This window comes from Vicugna pacos, chromosome 8 (genome assembly GCF_048564905.1).
Source record: "Vicugna pacos chromosome 8, VicPac4, whole genome shotgun sequence".
Taxonomy (NCBI): domain Eukaryota; kingdom Metazoa; phylum Chordata; class Mammalia; order Artiodactyla; family Camelidae; genus Vicugna; species Vicugna pacos.
In genome coordinates, this window is record NC_132994.1 from 17,925,129 (window position 1) to 17,951,812 (window position 26,684).

The following is a 26,684-nucleotide window of genomic DNA, read 5'->3' on the forward strand; positions in this document are numbered from 1 at the left end:
CATGGAGCAAAAGTTGATAGAGCTGCAAGGAACAATAAACAAATTCACAATTATGGTTAGAGATTTTAACACATCTCTTTCAATAATCAATAGACTAAGTGAACATAAAATTAGCAGGGATTATAGTTGACCTGACAAACACTATCAACCAACTTGACCTGACATTTATAGAACACAGCACCAAACAAGAGCAGGATACACATTCTTTTTATGAGCACATGGAACATTTACCAGTATAGACCATATTCTAGATCATAAAGCTAATCTTAATAAGTTTTAAAAGGTTCAAGTCATGTAAAATATGTTCCCTGACCATAATACAATTAAATTAGAAACCAATAGAAAAATATTTGAAAAGTTCCCAAATATTTGAAAACTAAATGTCATACTTCTAAACAACTCATGAGTTGAAAATTAGAAAATACCTGGAAATTGAATGAAAATGACACAACAGCATATTAGAAACTGAACTAATGCTAAAGTGGTACTTAGGGAGACATTTATAGCACTGAAAACCTATATTAAAATTAAGAAAGGTCTCCAATCAATGACCTTATCTTTTATCTTAAGGAACTCAAAAAAGAAGAGCAAATTAAATACAAATTAGACACAAGAAAGCAAATAAAATCAAAGCAGAAATCAATGAAATGGAAAGTATAAAAACAATAAAGTCACTGGAATCAACAGCTGACTCTTTGAGAGTATATCAATAAAAGTGATAAGCTTTCAGCCTGATTGAGAGAGAGGGTATACATCACAAATATCAGAAATGAGAGGGATGACATCACTATGAATTTCACAGGTATTAAATGGATAATAAGGAAATTTTATAAACACTGTTATTCCTGTGAATTTGACAACTAAGATGATAATAGACAAATTCCTTGGAAGACACAAATGACCAAAATTCACTCTGAAAGAAAGAGATAACCTGAACAGACTTACATCTATTAAAGAGATGGAATTTGTAGTTAAAAATCTTTCCATGAAGAAATATTCAAGACAATTTACAAGTGAATTGAACCAAGAATCAAATTTTAAAAAGGCAATAATGACAATTCAAATGAACTTTTCCAGAGCACTGAGGAGGAAAAAATATTCCCCAATTCATTCTATGAGGCCAGCGTTTTGCACTGATACCCAAACAAGACAAAAATATTACAAGAAAAGAAAACTACAGGCCAATATCCTTCATGAATATGATGTAAAAATTTTAAACAAATTTTAGCCAAGTGAATGAAATAATACATAAAAAGGATAAATCACCATGGCCAAGGAGATTCATCCTAGGAGAGTAGGGTTTGGTTAACATTAGATAATCAGTGTAATTCATCATATTAACGAATAAAAAAATCATCTCAATAGACACAGAAAAATAGACACAGAAAAAAACATTTGACAAAATCCAACATCCACTCCTGATTTAAAAAACAAAACAAAACTAGGAATAGAATAGAACTTTAACCTGATAAAGAACAACTGCAAAAAATCTACAGCTAATATTGTACTTAATGGTAAAAGACTAAATTCTGTCCCTCTAAGATCATGAAAAAGACAAAGTCTGCCTTCACCACTTCTATTTAACCTTAGACTGGGGATTGTAGCCATTGCAATAAGTAAGAAAAATAAATAAAATATGCCCAGATTAGAATGAAAAAAAATTAAAAAGTCCTTATTCACAGATGGCATGACTGTCTATGTAGCAAATCCAAAGGAATACACAAAAAAATCTGTTAGAATTGATAAGTGAGTTTGGCAAGGTCTCAGGATACAAGATCAATATATAAATTTTTATTTTTATATATTAGCAATGAACAATCAGAAACTGAAATTAAAAATAATACCATTAACAAAATCATTATATATGAACTACTTAGGGGTAATTCTGATAAAAGATATAAAAGATCCATACGCTAAAGACTACAAAACATTGCTGAAAATTTTAAAGATCAAAAGAGTTTTACCTTCTTCATGAGTCTGAAGACTCACAATGATAAGAGGTCTTTTATTCCTAACTTAACTAGTAAATTCAATGCAAGAGCAATTAAAATCTTAGCAGACGTATTGCTGGAACTTGATGCTGACTCTCAAATTCATACGGAGATGCAAAGACCAAAAATAGTTAAAATAATTTTGCAACAGTAGAACAAAATTGGAAGACTAAAACCACCTGATTTCAAGACTTATAATAAAGCTACAGTAATCAAAACAGTGTAATGGAGTAAAAACTGACAGATCAATTGAATAGTATAGAGTCCTGAAAAAGACTTATACACATATGAAAAACTGATTTGTGGCAATAGTGCAAAGGCGATTCAGTGGCAAGCTTTTTTTTTTCAGCAAATGGTGCTAGGACAATTGAATCCATGTTAAAAAATGAAATTTAGTCTAGGTTTCTGCCCATATACAAAAATTAACTTAAAATGCATCATAAACCTAAATATAAAACCTAAAATTTCTAGAAGGAAACGTATGAGCAAATCTTTGCAGCCTTGTGAAGATTTTCTAGGTAAGACACCAAACTCGACCCATAAAAGAACAAATGGACAAACTGAACTAAATAAGTAAAAAATGCAAAATGCATATCTGATAAAAGACTTTTATCCCAAATATATATCCTAAAACTATGGGAGTTGTAATACCCTATGGGGCTTGTGGTATGATAGTGGTAGGGAGTAGAGCTCAAGGTAGAACTATAAAGAAACTTGAGATTTGGGGGAAATTTGGATTTCAGAAATCAGGACAATTTAGGCTTGTCACCTGAGAATCTGTGTTTAGAACACAGGGTGAGGGGCACATCTATTTTGGAGGAATTAGATGAACAAAACAGGAAAGCAATTAAGTTGGGTTTGGAGTGATTGTGGGTAGAGTAGTATTGAAATTGGATTGTGGGATAGATCTGGTGTCTCAGTAACCAAGGGAAATGAGAGTTATTTGTATTTACCATGGACTTAAAAGTAAAAGAAAGCAGCACAATATAGGATCACAAAAATTGCAGGGGAAACCAAAAGATAGAGGCAAATTCTAAAATTCTAGTTTACGTATTAATCTGGGGCACATATAGCTGAGTGGGGCTGTGCACCTACAACCTTAATAACCACCAAAAGAGCACCTTACTCAGCCTTAGGAAATGTGGCTTAGCCCTACAAATAGAGAAATTTGAGAGTAGTATATGTCTTCTATCAAGTCTTATTCCCAATGTGACACTTCCTCTTTCCACAAAATGCTGGCCACATTTTTTCTAGAATACTATTCAATTTTCAATGATCTTTTCAATTCTTGTTATTAAAATAGAGGAAGAACATCTTTTGGATACTATTCTTCCCTTTCACCTTGCAAATTTTCATTGCTATATGGAGGCCTTCAAAAAGAAGAGCCTTTGTAGGTAGCTGCATTAGATGAGAAAATAATGGGGTAAGAGAGGCTGAGGCTGGAATAAGAGCAAAGAAACTACTGAAGATGTGATAGATTGAGAGGATGTACTATGACTATTTGAAAACACTATCCCTATGTACAAAATCCAGGGGGGCTTCCTAGTATCTACCACAAAATTCCTCCATTGTGTAGCAACACAGTTTTAAGTGATGGACAGAGAATGAGGGCACAACCAGGGATACAGGTGATTTAACAAAAAGATAGGGGAGAGGGGAGAAGTTCTACTCCTACACACTTGCTCCAGGAAGACAAAACTCTCTTCCCGTAAAGATTGGAAATAGGATAAAACAGTTTGAGGGCCTTCTCTCTCGGGGACTATTACAAAGAATGCTTTTTACAAATTCAAACATATTAAAGCCAAAATCAATTTGTCTCCCAGACACCTATTGTCATAAATACTAAAGTAATGTTGATAACTTTGTAAAGTAATATAATGTTACAGCAGTACTTAGAATATTATGTTAACTGGATGTACATATGTATTTTTCATGCATGTTTTTTCACTGGCAGTGGTTTTTTCATCTTCTGGCTGTGTGCGTGTGTGGGGTAATCTCAAGCTGCCCACTGGACAATTCCACTTGACTTTTTTTGATATCTCTAACTTAATTTTAACCTTGACCTTTTGATCTCCAACTTAAACTATTTAAACAAAACATCTACTGACTTCCCTAATTCCCTTTACTTGCTCCTCTCTCTCATTTGCTTAGGCAGGCAGTCGCTCCATTTTGTTAATCCTTCCTTTGTAATTTCTCTCATTCATTTCTTTTTTCTTTTTTATGTCAATCCTTTATTCAGGGCTTTATTATCTTATGTTTATATCACAAATATTCAAATTGGTCTTCCTTTTCAGAGTATGAGGTCCTCTAGGGTATATAAGAGTGGAGACTGGATAAAGGCATGATTTAACTGCCTCCAGACAGGCCAAGTATGCTTACACACAGGTGAGTTATTTCGGGGTGGAGTGGGGCAGAAGAATCACAGAACAGTGGCTGTCATCCCTGCTCCTTGGAAACTGGAGGTACGTACTGCCTGGCAGGGTGACGGAAGCTAAGTGAACTGAGGTGAGGCTGTCAGAAGTGTAAACCAGGTCCTTGGGAATCTCACCCAAGGTCGGAATAGGGTCAACCCCCCTTGATACTATGCCTTCAATATTTACCTTTCACTTATTTGTGCTTCAACTAAAGATGGTATAAATTTGTTGAGGACAGATATTATACTTTTCTTATAACTTATATGAGTAACACAATATTTTATAAGTGATTAGTATTGTTACTATTACAGATATTATTTGAATATCCTTTATTTAAGAGTCAAGTCTTTCAGCTCGTCTTTGAGGCCCTTAATTTCCATCTGGATTCTCTCTGGAGCTGTTCACTTGGTCATTAATGTTTCCTTGAGTTATATTATTTACCTTAGAGTTCATGGGAATTCCTCTGCCTGTGGGAGCCCATGATTGGGTTAACAAATTGTAACAGACCCCAGCCACTTGTCTCCTTAAAGAAGAGCAAATGTGCTTAGTAACTGCCTTGCTTGCATAGCTGAGGTTTTAGATAGCACTCTGCTCCTTGCAAAGCAACAACCCAGGCCCTCGTCTATAAGCGCTGGGCGTGCCTGCTGTTAGATAGTCTACTATCCCCAAAGCAAGGAACTGGCTGGGCTGGTGGTCTGCTTTAACATATCTATAAGAATGTATCTTGCTTCCCTCTTCCCATGACTTCCCTAAAGGCAAACTGTAGGCACCCAAAGGAACGAGCCTTGGGCTGGAATGGTAAACAAGTTATACAAAGCTGCAGACTCAGAGGTGAGAAGGCTGTTTAGCCAATGACGGGTAAGACCCCCAGAGGGGGGCAACCTAAGACAGGCACAGCCGCCTGAGTCCAAGAAAAATGTTAAGCAGCTTCTTCTCAGATGTTTAGCCCTGATAAGCTGTAAGGCTCGCTGATGTCAACACGAACGTGACTTACCAAAAGATAAAGGGTCTTCTGACCTTGAGCCAGACTCTACAATCTAGATCCCACCCTGTCTTTCCCTAAATTCCTGCATTCCATCACACAGTTGTCAATGATTTCTCCTTTGATTGTACACAATAAATGTGGGGACATTTGAGAGGTTCTTGGAGTTGGCTCTCGACTCCCTCTTGCTCTCTTGACTTTCCCCCAGAGTTTCGAGTAATTCATTCCGTCTTGGTGGGACTTCTGATGGCCAGAACCCACAACTGGTGACGAACCCACATCTGCCCTCAAAAGATAGCATTTCAGGAAGATGTGTCCTAAATTGACTTATGAAGAATTCAACAATGTTGCCATGAAATAATATAGATTTTCTTCTTAAAGTTTGTGTCTGAAATCATAACATGTTACTTATCTCTCTCAGTATTTAAAAAAGAAAAATTCTGATTCACTTGGCCATGAAACAAATGTCTTTGTGTCTCAAGATCATCTGTTAACTTCCCATATCAATTTCTCTCATAATCTTGTGAGGTGCTATCATATTTTGTGGTATTTCAGTTGATATAAAATATTATCAGATTCCTTACCAATACCAATTTGAACTTTAATATTGACCATTTTTAGCAGTTCTTGTCTTTCACTATTTTCAAAACTAGAAGTCTTTTTGAAAGAAAAATTTGAATTAAAATTTTTATTTTTGTTTTAAGTAACCTACTTTTGTTACAAATAAGTGGCTCTGAAGACCCTCCTAGTAAGTTTCTCAGTTACTTGCTTAACTGTTAGTCTGCTGAGACTCGATGTACATATGTTCCAAAAGCCAGTTTAGCCTTAAGCTCACTCTATAGTAGTAGGTTACTCTTCAGCCCATGTGTCATAAGAATTTTGACATTAAACCTCAAGGTAGGCGATATCATGTAGAAACATAGCCACATGAGTTTTGTTTCAAATCCCAGATGTAAATCAATCAAACCATCTATCCATCAATGTTTTCTTAATATCACATTGTAGCTATTAAATAAAATCAAATGTGGAATAACAAGATCAAAAAATGTCAACACTAACTTGTTTTCAGTGTTTGAACTCTTGACTACCCTTCTTCATTGTTACCTTTAGGTTATATGAATCACTGAGCATTGAATGAGCATTCAGGAAATGTGGTTGTGAGACCCTGCACTGTCAATAAGTTTCTGGAGGATCTTGAGTGAGTCATTTAATCTCTCCAGTTCTTAATTTCTTCTCCTAAAAACGAGGAATTTGGAGTGTTAGATTATTTCTAAGCTTCTTTCTGACTCAAAAAGCCTATGAGTCTATTCTTAAAAAAATCTTAATTAATTAGAGCTGACTTCTTGAAATTAATACCATCAAATGAAGGAACTTAACGAATTTCATGTTTTTCTATGACAAAGCTGGACATACTGATATTAAATACTGTCAAGAGGGCAGTGATTCAAGTGGGAATGCCATGGTATTCTTGCTTCTAGTCTGATTCAATCTTAGTAAAGACACGACTCCCTTTTGGTAAAAGAATTAGATTATTGAGTTAAATTAACATGTGGATTGGTGGATTGTTGTCAGACACTGACCTCTTAGTGCTCTATTTTTGCCTGTTGCCCATTTAAACATTTTTGTTAGTGATCTGAAGGAAATGTATTTTCCAAATCAAACTTGAGAGAAATAACTACCAAATTAAAGCAACAGAATCTGGAGTCAAGAGGATCTCAATGAGACTTTTAAAATAGGCCAAAAGCATGACGATCGACATGCACAAGGGACAAAAGTTAAGTCCTATACTTTATTCCCAAAACATCAGCTATCCAAACATAGAATGGAGAACTAGTCTGACAGTAGTTGCATCTTGCCCTCTCCCTTCTTTTCCTCCCGCCTCCCATTCTGGCTCAATGAAGCACTGCGCAGAGCTGATGGTATTGCACAAAATCTTAAAACATGAGTTCATGCTTGAGCTGCATTAACAGTAGTGTTTAGATCAAAGAAAGAAAGGGCACCCCTATATTCCTCTACAAATGAAGCCTCACCTGCAGATACGGATCTAGTCTGGGGAGCCCTATTTAATAAGGCTTCGACAAATCCTCCTTGATACAGCTTGGCCGGCTGCTCATCCACCAAGGAAGCGCCAGCGGCGGGGCTCCGCGCAGCGCGCCTGGACGGCCTGGAACGCCGGCAGTGGGGGGGCGGGGGCGGGGGCGGGGGGGCGTGGCCCGAGCGCCGTCGGAAGTGGCCCGCGGGGCACCAGGCAGGCCGACGGGCGTGAGCGTGTTCTGTGGCCTCCGCGCGCCGGGGACGATCTGTGACGCCTCAGTGGTTGCCAGGGCACGGTGCGGGGATTCGGCGTTGGGCGGCTCCTCTCTTCGAGGCGCCTCTGGTCGGGAGACGGAGGCTGCGACTGCGCCTTGGGCGGCCGTCGGGGCCGAGAACCATGAGCCCCGGGGGTGCGGGCTGTTCCGCCAGGCTGCTGCTGACGGTTGGCTGGCTGCTGCTGGCACGCCTGCAGTCGACGTGCGGGACCAACGTCACCGCCTTCCGGGATGCCGGCTTGGACCACGAGGGCGAGGGCGAGAACGAGGGCAAGGAGGAGGCTGAGACCGACAGTGAGGCCGAGAACGAGCCCCAGGATGAGGCTGAGGAGGATGGTGAGGGCGGGAGGTGCCTTGGCGGGGTTCGGGAGGCACCTGTTAAGGGCCAGGCCTTTCCTGCTCATGTTAACATCTGTAGAGTTCTCTAGAAAACAGCTCCCAATTTATACATTGTCACGTACATAATGGCCCTGGAAAAATAGATGTGCTAATTCTCCAAGATGACAGCAAGATAAACAAGCACGTATATAAAAATTGCTACAGAAATACTGCTAAATATTGACCTGGACAAGGGAAAAGGTGAAAAGATGCTTTTTTTTTTTAAGGAGTAGTAGTCACAGCCTCCCACCAAAGGAGATTGTTTTGACTCTCCTTGCTCTTATGTTTCTTTTCCTTCCCATTGTAGATTTTTTTTCTTTTTTTGTAAGTTCCAAATTGCTTACGGTCTTCCTCCTTTTCGCATTTGCACTGAGCATTGGAACTCGAGGGAGTTCTGAATTCCCCTCACTGTGACACATCTGGATAGACCAATATGCTGACAAAGTTGCCCTAAAGCCCCTGTCAGCTTCATTCAGCCCCAACTTTTGAGCACATCTGCATTGCGGCAGTGTTTTATTTGTAGTTCGACTTTGAACACAAAGGAACAGTGACAGTAGAAAACACCTACCAAAGGATCCAACTGGAGGCTTTGTTAGGTGATATACATGTTAACCAAGGAAGAATGAGCCTGTGTTTGGTACATAAATTTGCCTTATTCTCCTGGCTCATTAAGCAGTAAAACTTGACAAGCTGTTGTACATGTTATACAATTGAGTTGATTAATAACTCATGTGCTGGTAGGTAAAAGGTCAGTGGCAGGTTTGCAGCCGTCTTAAGAAGAATGATTCCCTTCCCCCTATAAATGGCCCAGCTGAGATTCTTTTAATATCCTTGGCAGTTTCATGTCTCCTATACATATAAAGTAGGTGCTGTATTTATCAGCCTTTTTTAAATTTCCTGATGACAGATAGTGACCCTCAGCGACATAAAGAAATTGGCTATCTGGGGTTAATGGTAGAATTGAGGTTTGTACTACCTTGATAATATTACATTTCAGAGAACTTGGAGAGGACCTTGACTTTAGAAAGATGAAAAAGAAAGAGGACTAGAGTAGAAAAGAACATGTTTTGAAGCATAGTAGCTGTTGCTTTCGTCTAGTTTTAAAAATAATTGAATTAACAATTTTAGTATTACACTGGTCAAGGGATAATTCTAGCTGTAAAATGCTAGAGTTTAGACTAAACCAAGGTGATGGAATTATAATGCCTTAGATTCCAGTTCAAATGTAGGAAAGCTACTTACTCTCTCAGTCTCTCTCCCCTTCTGTGAACTTCAGGAAGCCCATGTACCACGTACCTTCTATGTACCACGTACCTTCCCTGTACCATTTAATGTATACAATTTCATTGTAGCTGCTTTTTCCTGGGGAGAGTGAGAATCCAGGACTTTAAACAATTGGAGGTGTCTGGGATCTAGAAGTTTCCAGAATCATTATAAAATTTGGCAGAGCCCCTCTTAACCCTCACTGGACCAGTAAAAATTGTCTTCACCATTTACTATATAATGGGCTCTTTTACTTTTTTTTTTTTTTACTTTGAAGGTATTTTACAAATAACATGCAAAAGTAAGAGTCAAGGGATAGTGAAAACAACTTATCTGAAATTTTAATAAGAATTTAAATATAGAAAATCCCAAGCTTTTATTCCATATTTCCTGGTTTTGAAGAAGTATATACCGTAAGTGGGCAAAGTACTTTAAATGCATCTAAATGCTCATCAGCTGTTGTGCTAGAATCTGGAATGTACCCATCTTGTAAATACTGATTCCAGATTTCAAATACATCCTCATCAGATTCTAGTTTATCATTACTCTGATTCTGTTTGCACTTGCATTGTCAAAGCACAGGATCTTTGAAAACTGTGAAGTCATGTATTTTTGTTGAAAAATATCATCTTGTTGAAAATATCATCATCTTCTTTGCTCCATAATTGCAAAGGTTTGCATTTTAGATTTATAAATACCAATTAGAATGATTGGTCCAATGAATTTTGTTCATTTCTACATCTTCTCTTGCCTTTGATAACCTTTATATACAGACCTGATATGATTTGTTCATTTACAAGCCTTATCAAGTAAATGTTAGTATATAGCAGCTTAAAAAAGATTACTGTCCATATCCTTTTAGCAAAATAGTATGGTCTAGCTTATTTTCACAAAATATTTCAGGATCAAGTCCTTACCATTGAAGGACTAACTGGATGGGAATACCATATATCCTTTTCATCCTTCAAAATATAATGTTCATTCATTGATACTTGAGTTAGAGAAAATTCATCTAGAATATTCATCTAAGATACCGTCATCTCTCATTTTGCTTATGGAATCATTTTCACCACTAGCCTCTAAAGTGCTGCTATCAGTCTCTCTCTATTTATCTTCTGATTTAGCCAATAATTGTGAATTGTATCTCTGCCAATTTTCTTCTCTACCATTATAGACCAAAAAAAAAAAAAAAAGGAAAGAGAAAAATTCTAAAATCTCAACTGTGTTCAATGAAAGTTGAAAATAAGAGTATGAGAAAGGTGCCTGGACTATTTTTGTATCTTGAAAGATGCAGTACTTTGGGGCAAAGCAGTAAGAAAACAAAGGATGATGTAATAACTGATTTATTTCACAATGACATCATCTTTCTAGGTGATCCCCACCATTTTTCCATTTTATTATTTTAGTCTTTTCAAAAAATACAGTGGGAATAATTGAGTAATAATGAAGTCCATCATTATGAATGATGAAATAACAAAATGTTTCAAAATACAGGAAAAATCACTAAGCTATTTTAGATTTATACTGATAACCTATTATACCCCTATACCTTTTATATATACCCACATACCTTCTAGAAAGGTATACTCTTCAATTTATGGACGGGGCCAACCATAGACCTACATAACAATTGCAAAATAGAATGAGTTTTTTTCTATAAAATGGGTTTTATCCTATATAACTATATTTTGTCTCTCTCCTTTTTTTTTTTTGGAAGACCTCAAAGAATAAAATTCATGAAATATCAACCGTACAAATCAACTCTCAAAAAAGAAACTCAAAATTAAAATTGGTTTCTGATGATATATACCAACAGTTAAAATGTGCTGTCCAGAACTGAAGAGAACGTTTCAGAATCTGGCCAGAACAAAAAAGATCACAATCATCTGCATCATCGTGGATGCCAGGCTTTCATCAGCACAGTCTAAGACCCAGTAGATTTTTAGGGAAGTTTCATCACACTCTTGACTCTCATGACTCACTGTTGAACTTCCCACTCATTTTCACCTGTTCTTGCATCAGATTAAGACAGCCTGTACAGTATGCTGGGGACACTGACTTCACAGCCCTGTGTGCCGTGCTTGTCAATTCTCCAAGGTTTCATTTTGTTAGATTTGCCCATTATTCCCCCGTGTCAGTTTTACATTCAGATTTATCTTCAGACATATTTGCTATCCTCCCTAGTTTTGCATGATCCCTGAATCCAGTCAGCATGGTATCAATATTTTCCAAATCATTAATAAAAATGTTGAAGAGGACAGAGCCCTGTGACACATCATTCATAACACATGACACCAATTGATTAATTAGCATCAGTGGATCTTACTGTTTAACAAGTTACACATAAAACTTAACTGACATTCAGACTATATTTTTTCTTCATAAGTATATATTAGGAAATTTTGACAAATAGCACTCAAGTCTAGATACTATCATTTCCCTGATCTATGATTATAGTTTTTCCACCAAAAAAGAAAGTCATTGAATGACCTAATTGACATTCAATACTCCAAGCCAAAAGGAACTTTAGAGGCCATCAGGTTAAATCTCATTTTTTAATAAAGTTAGGAGAACTAAGTAACTTTCCTGAAGTAGCATTAGAGTTGATTAAGTAATTGTTTTTTGAATGGTTTTTAGTTATATTTAAAAGTAGTCTAGTACTCATTCTCCGTGTTTTCTGTTTAAGATTTGGATTTTAATTTATATTTCATAATGTACCAGCAGAAGGTATCCAAGCATTTCAAACAAAAATGTCAATTCAGAACTGATCATTATTGTAGTTCAATTTAACAAGGTCAGTATTGATTTACTTATACATATCAAGTATATATTTGCTCATTATGTACCCAAGGCATTGTATTTGGTGCTTATAATTATAGAAGTGTTTATGAAAAGTTACAGTAATCAAATAGGAAAAATCTTAGAATCATATGAAATTTAGAAGTACATAGTGAACTAATGAAGTGTGAATGAGGTTATATCTTAAGCATGTTTATAGCGCTAAACAGGTTTCAAAATGCTTGCCCGTATATCATCACATGTAATTCTTACAATAATCAATGAGATATGTTCTCCTTTCCAAATTTTATAGAGGGGTTAATTAGGCCTGACAGAGTTTTAAGTAATTTGCCCAAACTCAAAATAGCTAATTATTGGTAGAAGTAGCAATTGGACTCCAACTTTGATGCATTTTCCCTTGTAATATTGTTGCCTCAGGATATAATGCCTTATAAAAATTACTAACACCTCATTTAATATTTCTTTTTATTGAGATTTTAGTCCTAATCTGAGCTATTAAGAATTTATTATATACTACAGCTAGTGGAATACATGTGAAATTTCAGAGCAATTAGAAAAAGAACATCTTACTATGAGATCTAAAGTCGACAGTACTCAGCTACTCAAACACTTGTATATTCCTAGATTACCCTGCTAGATAACGTGTTGAAATAAATTCTTAGGAATAATTTATCATCTTAACCTGAGAATGAGTAGGACCAATCTGAAACGTAATCTTAATGAATACTTTGGATAATGACTTCTTTTTGGATAGAAATCATACACTTAAATTTTTTGGAAAATAGAGAATAGAGAAAATTGGGCCCTACAATTGGCAGGCTTTTTGTGTTTTTCTGGCCTTCTTATAACTTTAACTCACTATGTATTAAACTGATGAAAAAAATTATTTAAAAATTATATACAAGTTTAAATATAAATCTTTGCAAGTTATTTCCTAATTACCTTTTTATATTAAAGATTTGCTTTTCTTCTGATTTAAACAGTAACAGAAGATATACTAGGAATGGCATTGATTTTCTGATTTAATAAAACTTACAATGCCTGCTTCCCATATAAGTGCTTGTATCCTCCATCTCCAAGAGTTTTGCACTTAGAAAAGCTTTCCTATGATTAAATAATATATTTTTGCATTTTATGTTTAGTTTCAAACGGGACAATAGTCAAAGAAGTAGAATTTGGGATGTGCACCGTTACATGTGGTAAGTACCATAAAGCAGATAAATAAAAAAATATTTCAGTTGGGGGGAGGTAAAAACTGTGTACTCTCATGTTTCACTGGTTTGTATTCTAATAACTGTGATTTCACACAAAACTCAAACTGATTGCTTTACAAGGTAGGATATTTTCAGTTCATAAAAATCTTAACATTAAGCCAGCTCCCTATATATTTTTTGGCACATAAACTGCTTTCACCAAAGTAAGTTTATTTCACAGATGTTCAGAAGATGAAAGATCTTCCAGTGCACCTCACAGATGTCTTCCCACTTACTGTGTTGGCAAATCTAGCAAGACATTTCCTTATTTGCAGTAGGCTATTCTAGATTCTATACTTTTTTCCAATTTATATGTCATGTCTTGGAGAAAACAGGTATTGGCTTTTGGGTGAAGATAGTATTCAAAGACTATGACTTACTTGATCATTCCTTAAATAGAAATTGGATATAAAATCTCTTACTTGGGGATGGGATTAAGACTTCCTGTGCTGTACAGACCAGTGTTTCTCAAACTTGCGTTCACCTCAAGTGTCTGAAGGCTTATTAAAACATGAATTTCTGGGCCTCTTTAAAAGTTTCTAACTTGCAAGGCCTTCCGAAGGGGCCAAGAATTTGTATTTCTAAACAAGTTCACAACTGACGCTGATGCTGCCTTTTAAAAGACCATCTTTTGAGAATCACTATAGACTAGCATGCTGAGAAGACAGTAAATAATTCACAATGAAATTAAATTTATTCTAAATAGAATCTGCCTTGGGAAAAAGACACTGACAGGAGGGAAGGACAAAAATCTGAGGGTGAGAAGACAAAGTCTATGTACTTATAGATCAGAACAATATATATGTTTTTTTTGTCAAAAATTATACCTGAATTGTTTTTATTTGAGATAGCATTTTAAAAAAGTATACTACAATAGACCTAACATAAAGTTTACTACTTTAACCATTTTTTAAAATACACAATTCAGTGACATTAAGCACATTCACATTGTCATGTGATCATTACCACTATCCACTCCAGAACTTTTTCATCATCCCAAACTGAATCCGCTGCACGGTTAAACACAAATTCCCCACTTCCTCCAGCCCTTGGCAACCATTATTCTACCTTCTGTCTCTTGAGATAGTTTTAAACCTGTATTTTACTTTAAATTAGTGAGTCAGAGTCAGAAAAATGAGAGCAATCTGTGTAATAAACCTGTGATTATTCACTTACAATTTACCTCTTTCTGCTGCTTACTTGAGAAATTTTCACAGGTGGAGAATTATTTTTATGACAATTCTAGGAATTGATAGTGTCTTACTCTAATATTTGAAGATATGCTTCAGAGATTATATATTTGTTTATTCAACAGTTTTTTGTTTTGTTTGTTGAGTTTTTGCCTACTACATGCCAGATGTTGTTAAAGGTGCTAGGAATACAGCAGTGACCAAAGCAGAGGAAACTCACTGTCTTCACGGAGTGTACTTTTCAGTAGGGGCAAAGAGATAAATAGAGTGTAGGACACGCAATATGTCAGATAGTGAGAGGTTCTAAAATGAAAAATAAACCAGAAAAGGCAATATTTCATATCTATAATTTTTTCATATTTTAAAAAATCTCTTCAATTTATAACAACTATTTAAAGAAAAAAATGTTTTAGCAAAAATTCTGTTGAACTCCTGGAACAGTATTTTAGCAGTCAAAAAGTTTTCTATTCCTGGAATTCACAGGCAGATTTTAAAGTAGGGACTTGGGGAGACTCTCACATCTACACACATCATTGCAATGAATTGTATTTGGCTGAGTAAATAAATATATAAAATACCTGCTTGGAAAATATTTATGCATTTCAGAATAAGACTGTGTCTCTAGAGAAGTACCATTCAGAAATTCAAGTGGAGCCATACCGCAGCCATTCCTAAGAATCTCTTTTAATCAGAAAAGACCGTTCCTCCTCCAACTTTCCGTCTCTTTATCTCATACGGAGTCCTCTTCCTTGCTGCTACTCAAAGTTTAGCCCACAGACCAGCTACATCAGCATTCCCTGAAAGCTTGTTAGAAATGAAGACTCTCAGGATCTACTGCAGACCTACTTTCTGAATTAGAATTTGCATGTTAGTAAGATCTCCAGGTGTTTTGCATGCACTCTGAAGTTTGAGAAGCACTGTTATAAGCCATCTTATAAGCCAACTTTCCCTTGTCCTTGAGAATGGGTTTTACTTACTTAATTTTTTTTAACTGAAGTATAGTCAGTTACAATGTTGTGTCAACTTCTTGTGCACAGCACAATGTTTCAGTCATATTTCTATTCCTTTCCATATTCTTTTTCATTATAGGCTGCTATAAGATACTGAATACAGTTCCCTGTGCTATACAGTGGAAACTTGCTGTTGAGAATGAGTTTTATGATTAACATCTTGTAGGGACTGAAAGAGGTAATCTGGTATATAAGGAAATCAAGATGGACTGTTCTTCAGCCTGTGACAGCACAATCTTATCACAGATCATTTATCACAGGATATGTTCAGCCTGTCACTGAACCAGCATTTCCTCAGTGCTGGTGATGGTAGGGCAAACTCAGCGGAGATCTGGGATTGGTCAGTACAGACTTGATTTTCTGTTATGAAATGTGTGGCAATTCTAAAGAGAGTACCTTTTTGGAAATGGAGATTTGGTCATTAATAGTCTGTCCTGATGTATTTAATACAGAGATTTTACCAATCTAGATATTAAAAAAGGATAATTCATATTAAAATGTAATTTTGTAATTTCCTCTACAAGTTCCTACCATTCTACCTTAAAAGTTCCAAGGTCAAGTAATTTTGGAAGATCCTATATGTACTACTGTATTTCATCAAGTCTAAGACTTTATTGGCTGTCAGAAGCACATTTTATGCATCTCTAAAAATAAAAAATGCTGCCAGTCTTGACACACTTTCAATTCTGAGGTGCATTCTGAGTTCAAAGATGTTGAAATGAAAAATTTTACATCTTAGATCAGTGAAAGTTTACACACAATAGCACATTTACTATCATATTAAAAGTTTCCCTAAAATTCTGCAATAAAGAAGTTTCTTTCATTTATTTAATGTATAATTTTCAAATGTATATAATCATGGAATCCTTTTTCTTATGTTAACAACCAGAGGAGCTAGTGTTTCATGTAACTCACTTTGGAAAATGCTGTTTTATGAAATAATTCAAAATAAGGGACCTAAAAAATTTCTAAAATGTTATCACCCTGAATTTAGGAATTCAATTTCTGAAATTAGAAAAATCTCAAAAAAGACATAGGTGGAAAGTAAAGAAACTCTAGAGTTCATTTTTCTTACCAGTTGTTTTTTTTTACTAAAGGTATTGGTATTAGAGAAGTTATATTAACCAATGGATGCCCTGGCGGTGAATCCAAGTGTGTCGTCCGGGTGGAAGAGTGCCGTGGACCAGTAGATTGTGGCTGTGAGTTGGGCTCTGTATTGGAGGGAAACTGCAGAGGGAAGAGTTTACTCTGGGAAAATGTCCTTAACCTCAGGTTGCCATGAGTGGATGGAGATGATCAAATGATATACTGAAAAGAAGTCACAACTTAAAATTCCACTTCTCTAGACAATTAAACTCTCCACATTTGCTTTACATTTTTTAGTGATGTCTAAATGTAACATATATTCTCTCTAATACGCTGGAACCTTATGGCACTCAGGGTTTGTGGTCGAGGCTGTCCTCTAGTGAAATGCTTTTGGTCATAGCTTATCAGTAGTTTGGGAACCCAACATTGGGAGCTTTTGAGAGCTGTTCTATATCAAATTTCACTAGTTTGAGATTTCGTTATGTCTCAGTGTGGGGCAGATAGTGTGGGAGAGTGTTCCTAACCAGTAAATTGGAAGCCACTTTAATAGATCACAGAGTAGTTTGCCCTTGCTGTCTCTTCTCCATAATTTATTCTGCCGTAGGAACAGTTAGCTACGGGGTTTCCTACCTGCTTCTTTAGGTGACTTTATCTTTGCATCCATGATGCCTCTCTGCTCCTCTACAATCAAACTTTCCATAATACATTTGATAACTTCCCGCATGTAATTGGTTTTAATATTGGAGTTGGCTTTTAAAAGTAGTGTTATGTATAAAGCAATCTATAATACCCATTGGTATATAAGTGTTTAATTTTTCTTTTTTTTTCAGGGGGTAAGCCACTTTCAGAAAGTCTTGAAAGTGTTAGACTGGCATGTGTTCATATATCTCCTGAAAACCGTTTCAAATATGTTTGGAGACTTATAAGGCCAAACCAAGTAAGTAATGAATGTATGTAATTTGGTGCTTTCTACTGAGTGCTAAAATTTGTTTCCCAGTGCTTGGTGACTCTCAGAATATTGGGATTTAAAATTTTTCATTATTTAGTGGGGATAAGACTTTATATAAATTTTAGAGTCAGCTATTGTCAAAACTTAAAAACATCTACTTTACATAAAGTGTTCTGTTTTGGAAGCAAGATTTTCATTTGTATATATAGGTGTCTCATAACATTAATTGAAGGTTATTAAGTGCCAGACACATGCTAAGTGCTAGTTTCTTTTACTTTCATAACAATCTATGAGGTAATTCCTAATGTTTTACAGATAAGTACAGTCATTTCTTGGTGTCCTCAGGGGACTGATTTCAGGACCCCTTCAGACACCAAAATTGAAGATGCTAAAGTCCCTTATATAAAATGGTGTAACATTTGCATATAATGTAAGTACATACTCTCATGTACCTTAAATTATCATTAGATTACTTGTAACACCTAATACAGTATAAATGCTATGTAAATAGTTGTGAATACAATGTAAATGCTGTATAAATAGTTACCGCCATGCAGCAGATTCAAGTTTTGCTTTTTGGAACTTTCTGGAATTTTTTTTCCTGAATACATTTATTCCACTGTTGGTTGAATCTGCTGATGTGGAACCCAGTGATACAGAGGACCAGCTGTAGCTGAGATGCAGAGAGTTACTTGTCCTGCTTCACACAGGCAGAAAGTTGGTACTGGTTATCTGGATTGTCTGACTTTAAAATCCATGTGCATAATTAATTATTGTCCTAGACTGAGAGAGAAAGTGACTCTTATTTTGTTACAAGAAATAAATTGTTTCCTGATCTTAGGTTTACATGAAGAATGGGATTTTTTAAATTTTTTGGGGGGGGGTGTAGGTAATAGTTTTATTTATTTAATTATTATTATTATTTTTAATGGAGGGGCTGGGGATTGAACCCAGGACCTCGTGGATGCTAAGCACATGCTCTTCCACGTGAACTGTACCGACCACCTCTGAAGAATGTTGATACCTTTTTTTTTTTTATTATTAATAGCAAGCCATTATACTTCCAAATGATTCAGCAATCCTTGAGGTTCACAGGGACATTCACCCCATGGCTTACGAGTGTGAAACGCTGGAGAATGATGAAATAATAGCATCTGTTAAATTCACAATCTATACAACAGCTGGTAAGTACCCAGCAATGTTTTGGTTTTCTTATATCCCAAACTTTAAAGAGCATCAAAACCACCTGGAGGACTTGTTGAAACACAAATCACTAGTCCCAGCCCCAGAGTTCCTGATTCTGTAGACCTTGAATGGGGCTGGCACAAGAATTTTCATTTTTAACAAGTTCTCAGATACTGTTGGTCCAGAGGTCACATTTTGAGAGTCACTGGTTTTATACCATAAGTGGTGTAAAGACTTTTTTACAAAGTAGTATTTAATTCTTACTTCTTTCCCACAAAGTGGAGTCACTTTGGGAAACTATGAAGTGTCACCAAAGAACAGTCCTTTAGCTTGAATTGTGTTCTTACTCCTACTTCTATCACAGAAGTGAAAATGGGTACATGGAATTCTCATGGATGCTTAACAAAAATTTTGATACAATAAAATAAATAAAATTAAGAAACATTATGTCAAAGTGTATCTTTTTAAAAATTATTTACTTGAAGAAAATTTTTATGAAATAATAATACAGTCCTCAGTGTATGTCACAAAAGGCAAATCTTGACCTGAATGTAATTTTACATGTTAGAAACTGTGCCTCTCTTGCAGAAAGGATCCATGTGCATGTCCTTTCAATTTAAATTATGATGTCTTCTGTATCCAAATAATTGTTTCATTTTGTTGAGTTACTCTTAGCCATTTTTATTGTTGTCATCTCTGTTGTTGGAGGTATGAGGGCTTTGGTCACAGTTGTTTTGAGAAACCAGTCAAGACTCAGGAGGCTTTTCCCAGAAAATGCCCACATGTACAAACATACCAGTTACCTGTAATTTAAAGGAAATTCATGGATTTCTTGAAGCTGTTTCTCAATCCCCAGTAAAGAATTTAAGCTGTGTTCTAGAGGTACCATAAAATGTAACACCCTTTATTGAACTAGAGACAAGCTAAAGTCTTTTGGGGGCGACTTTAAAAATAAACTGTTTATAACTTTCTTTGGTGTTGTTTAGTGTCTTTAAAAGACACCTTTATAACGATGGCTAATAATAATCTTACTCCTATGTTGGGATATCAGGTGTTTTATTAAAAGGATTTCAATAAAGTGCTATAAAAGGCAAAAAACAGTGCCAACCATTACCAGTTAAAAAATGCCTCAATGAGTCATAGTTCAGGATATTCAAGGTTTAAAGAGGCATTCTCAGTTTTTGTCCCCACAGCTTGATCCTTGTTGAGACTGCTCAGTGGTTAGCTCTGCCTATGATTAGAAAGCAACATGAATTTGATAGCATGTGAGCTAAGGGCTGGAACACAGACCCCAACATCAGCAAATTAGAAAAAAGCTGACTTTTCTCTCTTGTAGCTATTCAAGGATGGTGGGGTGGCTCTGCCATCTCAGCACATGTGCTTGTTAAATGAAAAAATGTTTTCAGAAAACTTGGTATCTCTTAGTTTCTTTTAAAAAGGATAATTGGGTACACCATGGTGACAGACCCTTTTGGCTGTTTAGATATCAAATGAATGTTTTGGTTATAAATGTCCACACAATATGGTAATGGCTTGAAACAAATACATACTTGGAATATTTTTAGGGTAAATATGGTTTAATTAATGAAAATATCCCATCCATTCCCTTTATATATCAGATTTTTCACTTCCACAATAGTTGTCCTTCATAGTTGGGCACTGTTTTGATTGAATTACGTTCCCCTAAAAAGAAACTTTCAAGTCCTAAATCCTAGAACCTCAGAATGTGACTGTGTTTGGAAATAGGGTTTTTTCAGGTATAATTAGTTCAGTTAAGACAAGGTCATACATACTAGAGGAGAGTGGGCCTTTAATCCAGTATAACTGGTATCCTCATAAGAAGAAGAAAATTTGGACACAGAGACACAGAGAGGAGAATGTCACATGAAGACTCAAAAACACACAGGGAGACGAAAGCCGTGTGAAAACAGACAGAGACTGGAGTTATGCTGTCACAAGCCAAGAAACACCTGGGGCCCCCAGAAGCTAGAAGAGGAAGGGAAGGATCCTTCCCCAGAGCTATTGGAGAGAGCATGGACTTACCAATGCCTTGTATTCAGATGGTTGTCCTCCAGAACTGTGAGATAATACATTTCTGTTGTTTTTAAGTCTCCCAGTCAGTGGTGTTTTGTTATGGTGGCCCTAGGAAACTAATACAAGCATAAACTTAATTTTTCTAAAAAGTGAAAGCATTGAAATTCATCCTGGTTTCATTAGAAAATTTCAATAGAAATGTGGACTATTTTTTATTAGATATTAAAATAATCTAAGTGACTCTTGCAAGAAAACTACCACTGAAATTAACCAAAATCTGTGTACCTCTCTTTCTCCACCTTCTCTTGGCTAGCATTGTGTGGTAGTGGATAAATGGAAAGGCATTTTGCATTTTGTCTTCCCAAATTTTAATCCTAAAAGGTGTTTTTCATTTGAGCTTAAAAAATCCCACTACTTCTGAAAATCTAAAAGTATCAAAAATAAAATGATTTTTTAAATCCAACAATGTTAGAATTTAAATATGACATAAATTATCATACTTGGAACTATTTAGTAAGATCACTAAATTGAGTTTATAGCTCTAGAATTACTAAGGAAAATGGAAAATTATATACTCCATGGGTGTTTAAAGAACAGTAAGAAAATCTAGATGAATAAGCAGTTGAGATTGCCCATATAGGAGACTACTTCTGTTAGAGTGGTAATTACCAAAATTGAAATATTAAAATTCGTAAGACCCAGTTTGCACAAATCATTAAATCCTCCTGGATGCTGGTTTACTTATCTGTATAATAGTTGCATCAGATGATCTCTCTGGTCCTTGCCCATGTGAATCTTTTATGATTGTATGATTTAGGGACCAGGAAGAGTCACAAGAAGGCTATATAATTCACAAAGTAATACTTGATACAAATTGGGTTTTTATCAGTTTGCAATTTAGCAATATTATAATACATATGGTAGACTGACTTTGCCTCCTTAATAGCCTATTTACAGGAAGAGCAGAAAGATATGGGAGAGAATGCTGATTTTAATGTGGTGTTTGGATATTTGTATGAAGAAGGGTGAGCTTTTACCCCTATCTCACAACATGTACAAAAATTAGAGATGTATTACAGTGCTAAATGTAAAAGCTAAAACTGTCAAGCTTTAAAAAGGAGATATAAGAGGCTATATGTATGATTCAGGAATAGGCCTGGGTTTCTTCTTAGACATAACTCAGAAAACAATCACTGTAACAGGAAAGATTGATAAATTAGGCTTCATCAAAATTAAATTTTTGTCCTCAAAAAATGATGTTGGGAAAACTACAACCACATGCAAAAGAACAAAAGTAGGCCACTAACTCACACCATACACAAAAATTAATTCAAAATGGATTAAAGACTTGAATGTAAGACCTAAAACCATAAATTTCCTAGGAAAAAGCCAGCCTTATTGATATAGGTCTCAGCGATATTTTTGTCAATCTGACTCTGAAGGCAAGGAAAATAAAAGCAAAAATAGACAAATGGACTACATCAAACTAAAAAGCTTTTGCACAGCAAAGGAAACCATTATCAAAACAAAGAGACAACCTATGGTATGGGAGAAGACATTTGTAAATGAAATCTCTGATAAGGGATTAATAGCCAAAATATATAAAGAACTCATACTAATAAAAAAAACCTGATTATAAAATGAGCAGAGAATCTGAGTAGATTTTTTTTCAAAGAAGACATACAGATGGCCAACAAGCACATGAAAAGATGCTCAACATAGGTAAGCATCAGAGAAATGTAAATTAAAACTACAATGTGATATCATCTCACACCTGTCAGAATGACTATCATCAAAAAGACAAGAAATAACAAATATTGGAGAGGATGTGGAGAAAAGGGAGCCCTTGTGCACTGATGGTGGAGACTGTAAATTGGTGCAGCCACTATGGAAATCAGTATGGAGATTCCTCAAAAAATTGAGCATAGAACTACCATAGGACCCAGCTATTCCACTTCTGGATATTTAAACACGAAATGTTTAACATGAAAACCTTAATTCAAAAAGATAGATGCACCTGTATGTTCACTGCAGCATTATTTACAGTAGCTGAGATATGGAAATCACCTAAGTGCCCATTGATGAATGAATGGATAAAGAAGATATGGTGTGTGTGTGTGTGTGTGTACACACATATATATATATATATGTATGTGTATATTATATATGTATATACATACAATGGAACACTACTTAGCCATAAAGAATGAAATCCTGCCATTTGCAACAACATGGATGAACCTAAAGGGTATCACACTTAAGTGAAATAAGTCAGATGAAGAAAGACAAATACTGTATGTTTTCATTCATATGTGGAATCTAAAAAAAACCAAAGCAAACAATAAAAACAAACTCATAGACATAGAGAATAGATTACTGGTTACCCGAGGGGAAGGGAGTTCAGGGTGGGTGAAATGGGTGAAGTGGGCCACTGTATGGTGATGGATGGTAACTAGACTTGTCGTAGTGATCACTCTATAGTGTATACTAATGTCAAATTGTAATGCTGTACACTGGAAACTTACATTAAAAAATTAAAACACCAACTCATTAAAAGAAATCTTTAGAAAAATGAATAGACAAGCCAAAATCTGGGAGAAAAAAATTTACAAAACATGTAAACAAGTTTGATGAGTTTAGGAAAAGATCTTGCAGTTTCTTGGAAAACTAAGCATACCTTTACCCTATGACCTAGCAGTTCCACTCCTAGGTATTTAAGAGAAATGAAAATATATATTCACAAAATGACTTGTACAAGAGTGTTCATAGCAGTTAATGTTTTTATAGCCCCAAACTGGAACAGCCTAGGTGTCCATCAGTAAGAGATTGAATAAACTAATTGAGGTATACTACCCAGTAATAAAAAAGAAAAAAACTATTAATAAATGCAACAACACAGTTGAATCTCTGAAACATGATGCTGAGTGAAAAAGCCTTACACAAAAGAATATATAATGCATGTTTCCATTCTATGAAGTTCTAGAACAGGCAGAACTAATCTATGGGGGCAAAGTCAGGACAGTAGTTGCCCCTGGAGGATGGGGCAGGGATTATTAGGGGGAGCTCAAGAAAACTTTCTGGCATATAGTAATATTCTGTGTCTTGACAGGGGTTTGAATTACATATGTGTATTTGCATTTGCCAAAGCTAAATAAATGTACATTTAAGGTTGTGCAGTTCAGTGTCTGTAAATCTTACCCCAAAAGAAAAAAAATATAAACAAATGTTGAACCCTGGTTAATGATATGTCTGTTGAAGAGTTTTGCAGGAAGTGTGTGCACATTAGCAAATTATGTTGAAGTACACCAAAAAATTAAGATGGATCAGTGGATTGATAGAAGCATGGATAGAGGGATAGTTAAAATGTTGATGGTAGTAACTAGGTGGTAGGAATTTTGTAACTAGGTAGGTAGGTAGGTGGTTTATTGTCAAATTCTTTCAACTTTTCTGTGTGTTTGAAGGAACATTTCTAACATGCAGAGAAAGTTCATTAATAACTTTCTTTCCACTAATTCTTTCTGTACTTTTCTAGAGTTGTTTTTCTGGTATGAAGTTTCCATTTAGATATCCATTTCCTTTTTTTTCCCCCCAGTAGTAACGATAATCATCAGGTGTGTGTTTTTTCACTCTAGAACTGCAGATGAAAAGATCGAACCGACCAGACACTGATGCGGTCCTAGTTTTCGTGCTGACCATAGGAGTTGTTATCTGTATATTCGTGATCTTTGTACTGATCTTCATAATTGTAAACTGGTAGGTGGAGGACTGAAACTGAGCCGTCAGCCTTGATTGCTTTCCTCCTCGTCTGCCCCTCCCTTGTCTGGTGAATCCAAAACCCTGTCCATGAAGCTTCTTACATGGGTCCTGAAACTGTCCAGCTCTCCCCACCCCTCCTGAAACTATCCCTAGTTCAAGCTCCTTAACCTCTGACTTGATCCCAGCCATGAGAAAACCTTCAATGCAGTTTTTACAGTTTTGCATATTAGTTGCTAAAGAAAAACTTTATTAAATTAATATTTGTGTTTTCTAGGTGTAGATATCACAACTTTAAAGCTTGGTTATTGTAACCTACTAATTCATTTGTATGAGAATATTTCTAATGCCTCCATGAATATCACCCCCTGGTACATCTGAGGGCTCATCTACAATCACCATGCAGCTGATGCAGCACACGCTAAAAATAAGTCGTGACTAAAGAGGCACTTCTATATATAGAAAACTAAATATAAATCTATCTAGTTTTAGTTTTCATTTCATAAAAGAATTTTTTTTCTTCCAGGGCGGCAGTCAAAGATTTCTGGGGGGCAAAAGCCTCAACAACCGAGGTACAGTCTGAGCTGAGTTCAATGAGATACAAAGAGTCAACTTCTCTTGACCAATCACCAACAGAAATACCTGGACATGAAGAGGATGCTTTAAGTGAATGGAATGAATGATGTATGGATGATGTATAAGAAACCAAAGGAGACGAGAATGTTATCAGACTTATTATTATCAAAATAAAATGTATTTCACTAAATGGTTTAACAATATTGCAAGTGATTTATTATAGTCTGAAGGTAATGCAGTATGAGAGGGGGCTGTTCTAATCAGTGCATCTTTGTGGTGGAGTTACCAAAATTTTTAAAATTTAAAATTTAAAATTTTAAAATGTTGAATGGTAACTTCATTTACCATTTCAGGTAATTACTTGATAACTTTTATTTAGAGGTACGTACACATACACACAAAATCTTTTAAACACAATTTTGATCACTTTTATCACTTCTGAAGTGATTTGCCTGTTATGCCCCACACAATAAAAATATAATATAGAAGATACCTGCATATTAGACTTTCTCCCATTTATTGTGGTAGGTATGCAGGTGATAACATCTCAAAACTTATTTCTGGATATCACCACTGCCTTTTTGTGTTGTGTCATTACGTGATACAGTTGTGGCCAAGTGTCAAGATACCAAGACGTTAGATAATTTGATTTGGTAGACTTCATCAGAAATTAATTTTCAGAGGCTATGACTGTAGCACAAAATACACTTATTTTTTTGTTCAGATGAATTCTATGCCAACTTTATTTCTGTATATATATGAGATTTATCTGATAAAAGCATTAACTCTCTACATTCATGAAGAAGACACTGTAAATGGGCATTTATGGTACATCTCCCTCTGGTAGCCTAGAAGGAGGCTGTCTTGTGGAATTATCCATGCTTTCTGATAGACAACATTTGTATTTGCGAGAAGAAATGAAGAATTGGCTGGAAGATGATTTTGTTATCTGTTGTGGGAATTCCACTAGAGACTTTAAAGTGAAAAGCAATTGTTTTCAAAAAATCTTCCAAAAGAATTTTTTTTTTGTGACACCCCTCCTTCCTCCAGGTAAGTGTGAAAAAAATAAGCCTTCCATTTCTTATTGCTGATTAAGTATGGTGATGTAACTTTAGCATAGGTGCTAAACATTCTTGAAGAGTAATTATTATCAATCCTTATTTTTAAAACCATAAACAGCAGTGATTTCCAACTATACTTTAATCACCATTAGTGTTTGGCAGGTTAACAGGTTTAGTCATCAATGCTGTTTGCTGAATATTTCTGGCTGTCTCCTTTCTGGGCATGTGATCTAGTAGTACCTCCTCAGCCCCTTGTGATTGGGTGGGGTCGTGACTAGTTCTGGCCAATGGGTTATGAGCCAAAATTCCAAACATTACTTGCAGACCATTTCACTGTGAAAAGATCCAGAGCTCACCTTCTCTCTGCTAGAACAACCAGAAATGCTTAGATGGTGACTGCTCTGACAGTTTGGATTCCAGAGTGAGGACCACATGGTAAAAGATATTCAGT

General features: G+C 35.7%; 1 protein-coding gene and 1 long non-coding RNA gene across 2 annotated transcripts; one reads left to right on the forward strand and one right to left on the reverse strand.

Moving 5' to 3' along the window:
* Positions 1-6,060: 6,060 nt before the first annotated feature.
* Positions 6,061-7,536, reverse strand: LOC140697841 (uncharacterized). The gene is made up of 2 exons (XR_012075209.1): positions 7,418-7,536; positions 6,061-6,623 (listed from the first exon to the last, which is right to left on the reverse strand). It is a non-coding gene; the product is annotated as an uncharacterized lncRNA (long non-coding RNA).
* A 170-nt stretch (positions 7,537-7,706) lies between these two features.
* SPACA1 (sperm acrosome associated 1) lies at positions 7,707-25,362 on the forward strand. Its single transcript, XM_006200301.4, has 7 exons — positions 7,707-8,032; positions 13,279-13,335; positions 16,687-16,788; positions 17,506-17,612; positions 18,673-18,808; positions 24,476-24,596; positions 25,123-25,362. Exons 1-7 carry the CDS (start codon positions 7,819-7,821, stop codon positions 25,277-25,279), a joined length of 894 nt encoding a protein of 297 aa, XP_006200363.1. The 5' UTR covers positions 7,707-7,818; the 3' UTR covers positions 25,280-25,362.
* The last annotated feature ends 1,322 nt before the right edge of the window (positions 25,363-26,684 follow it).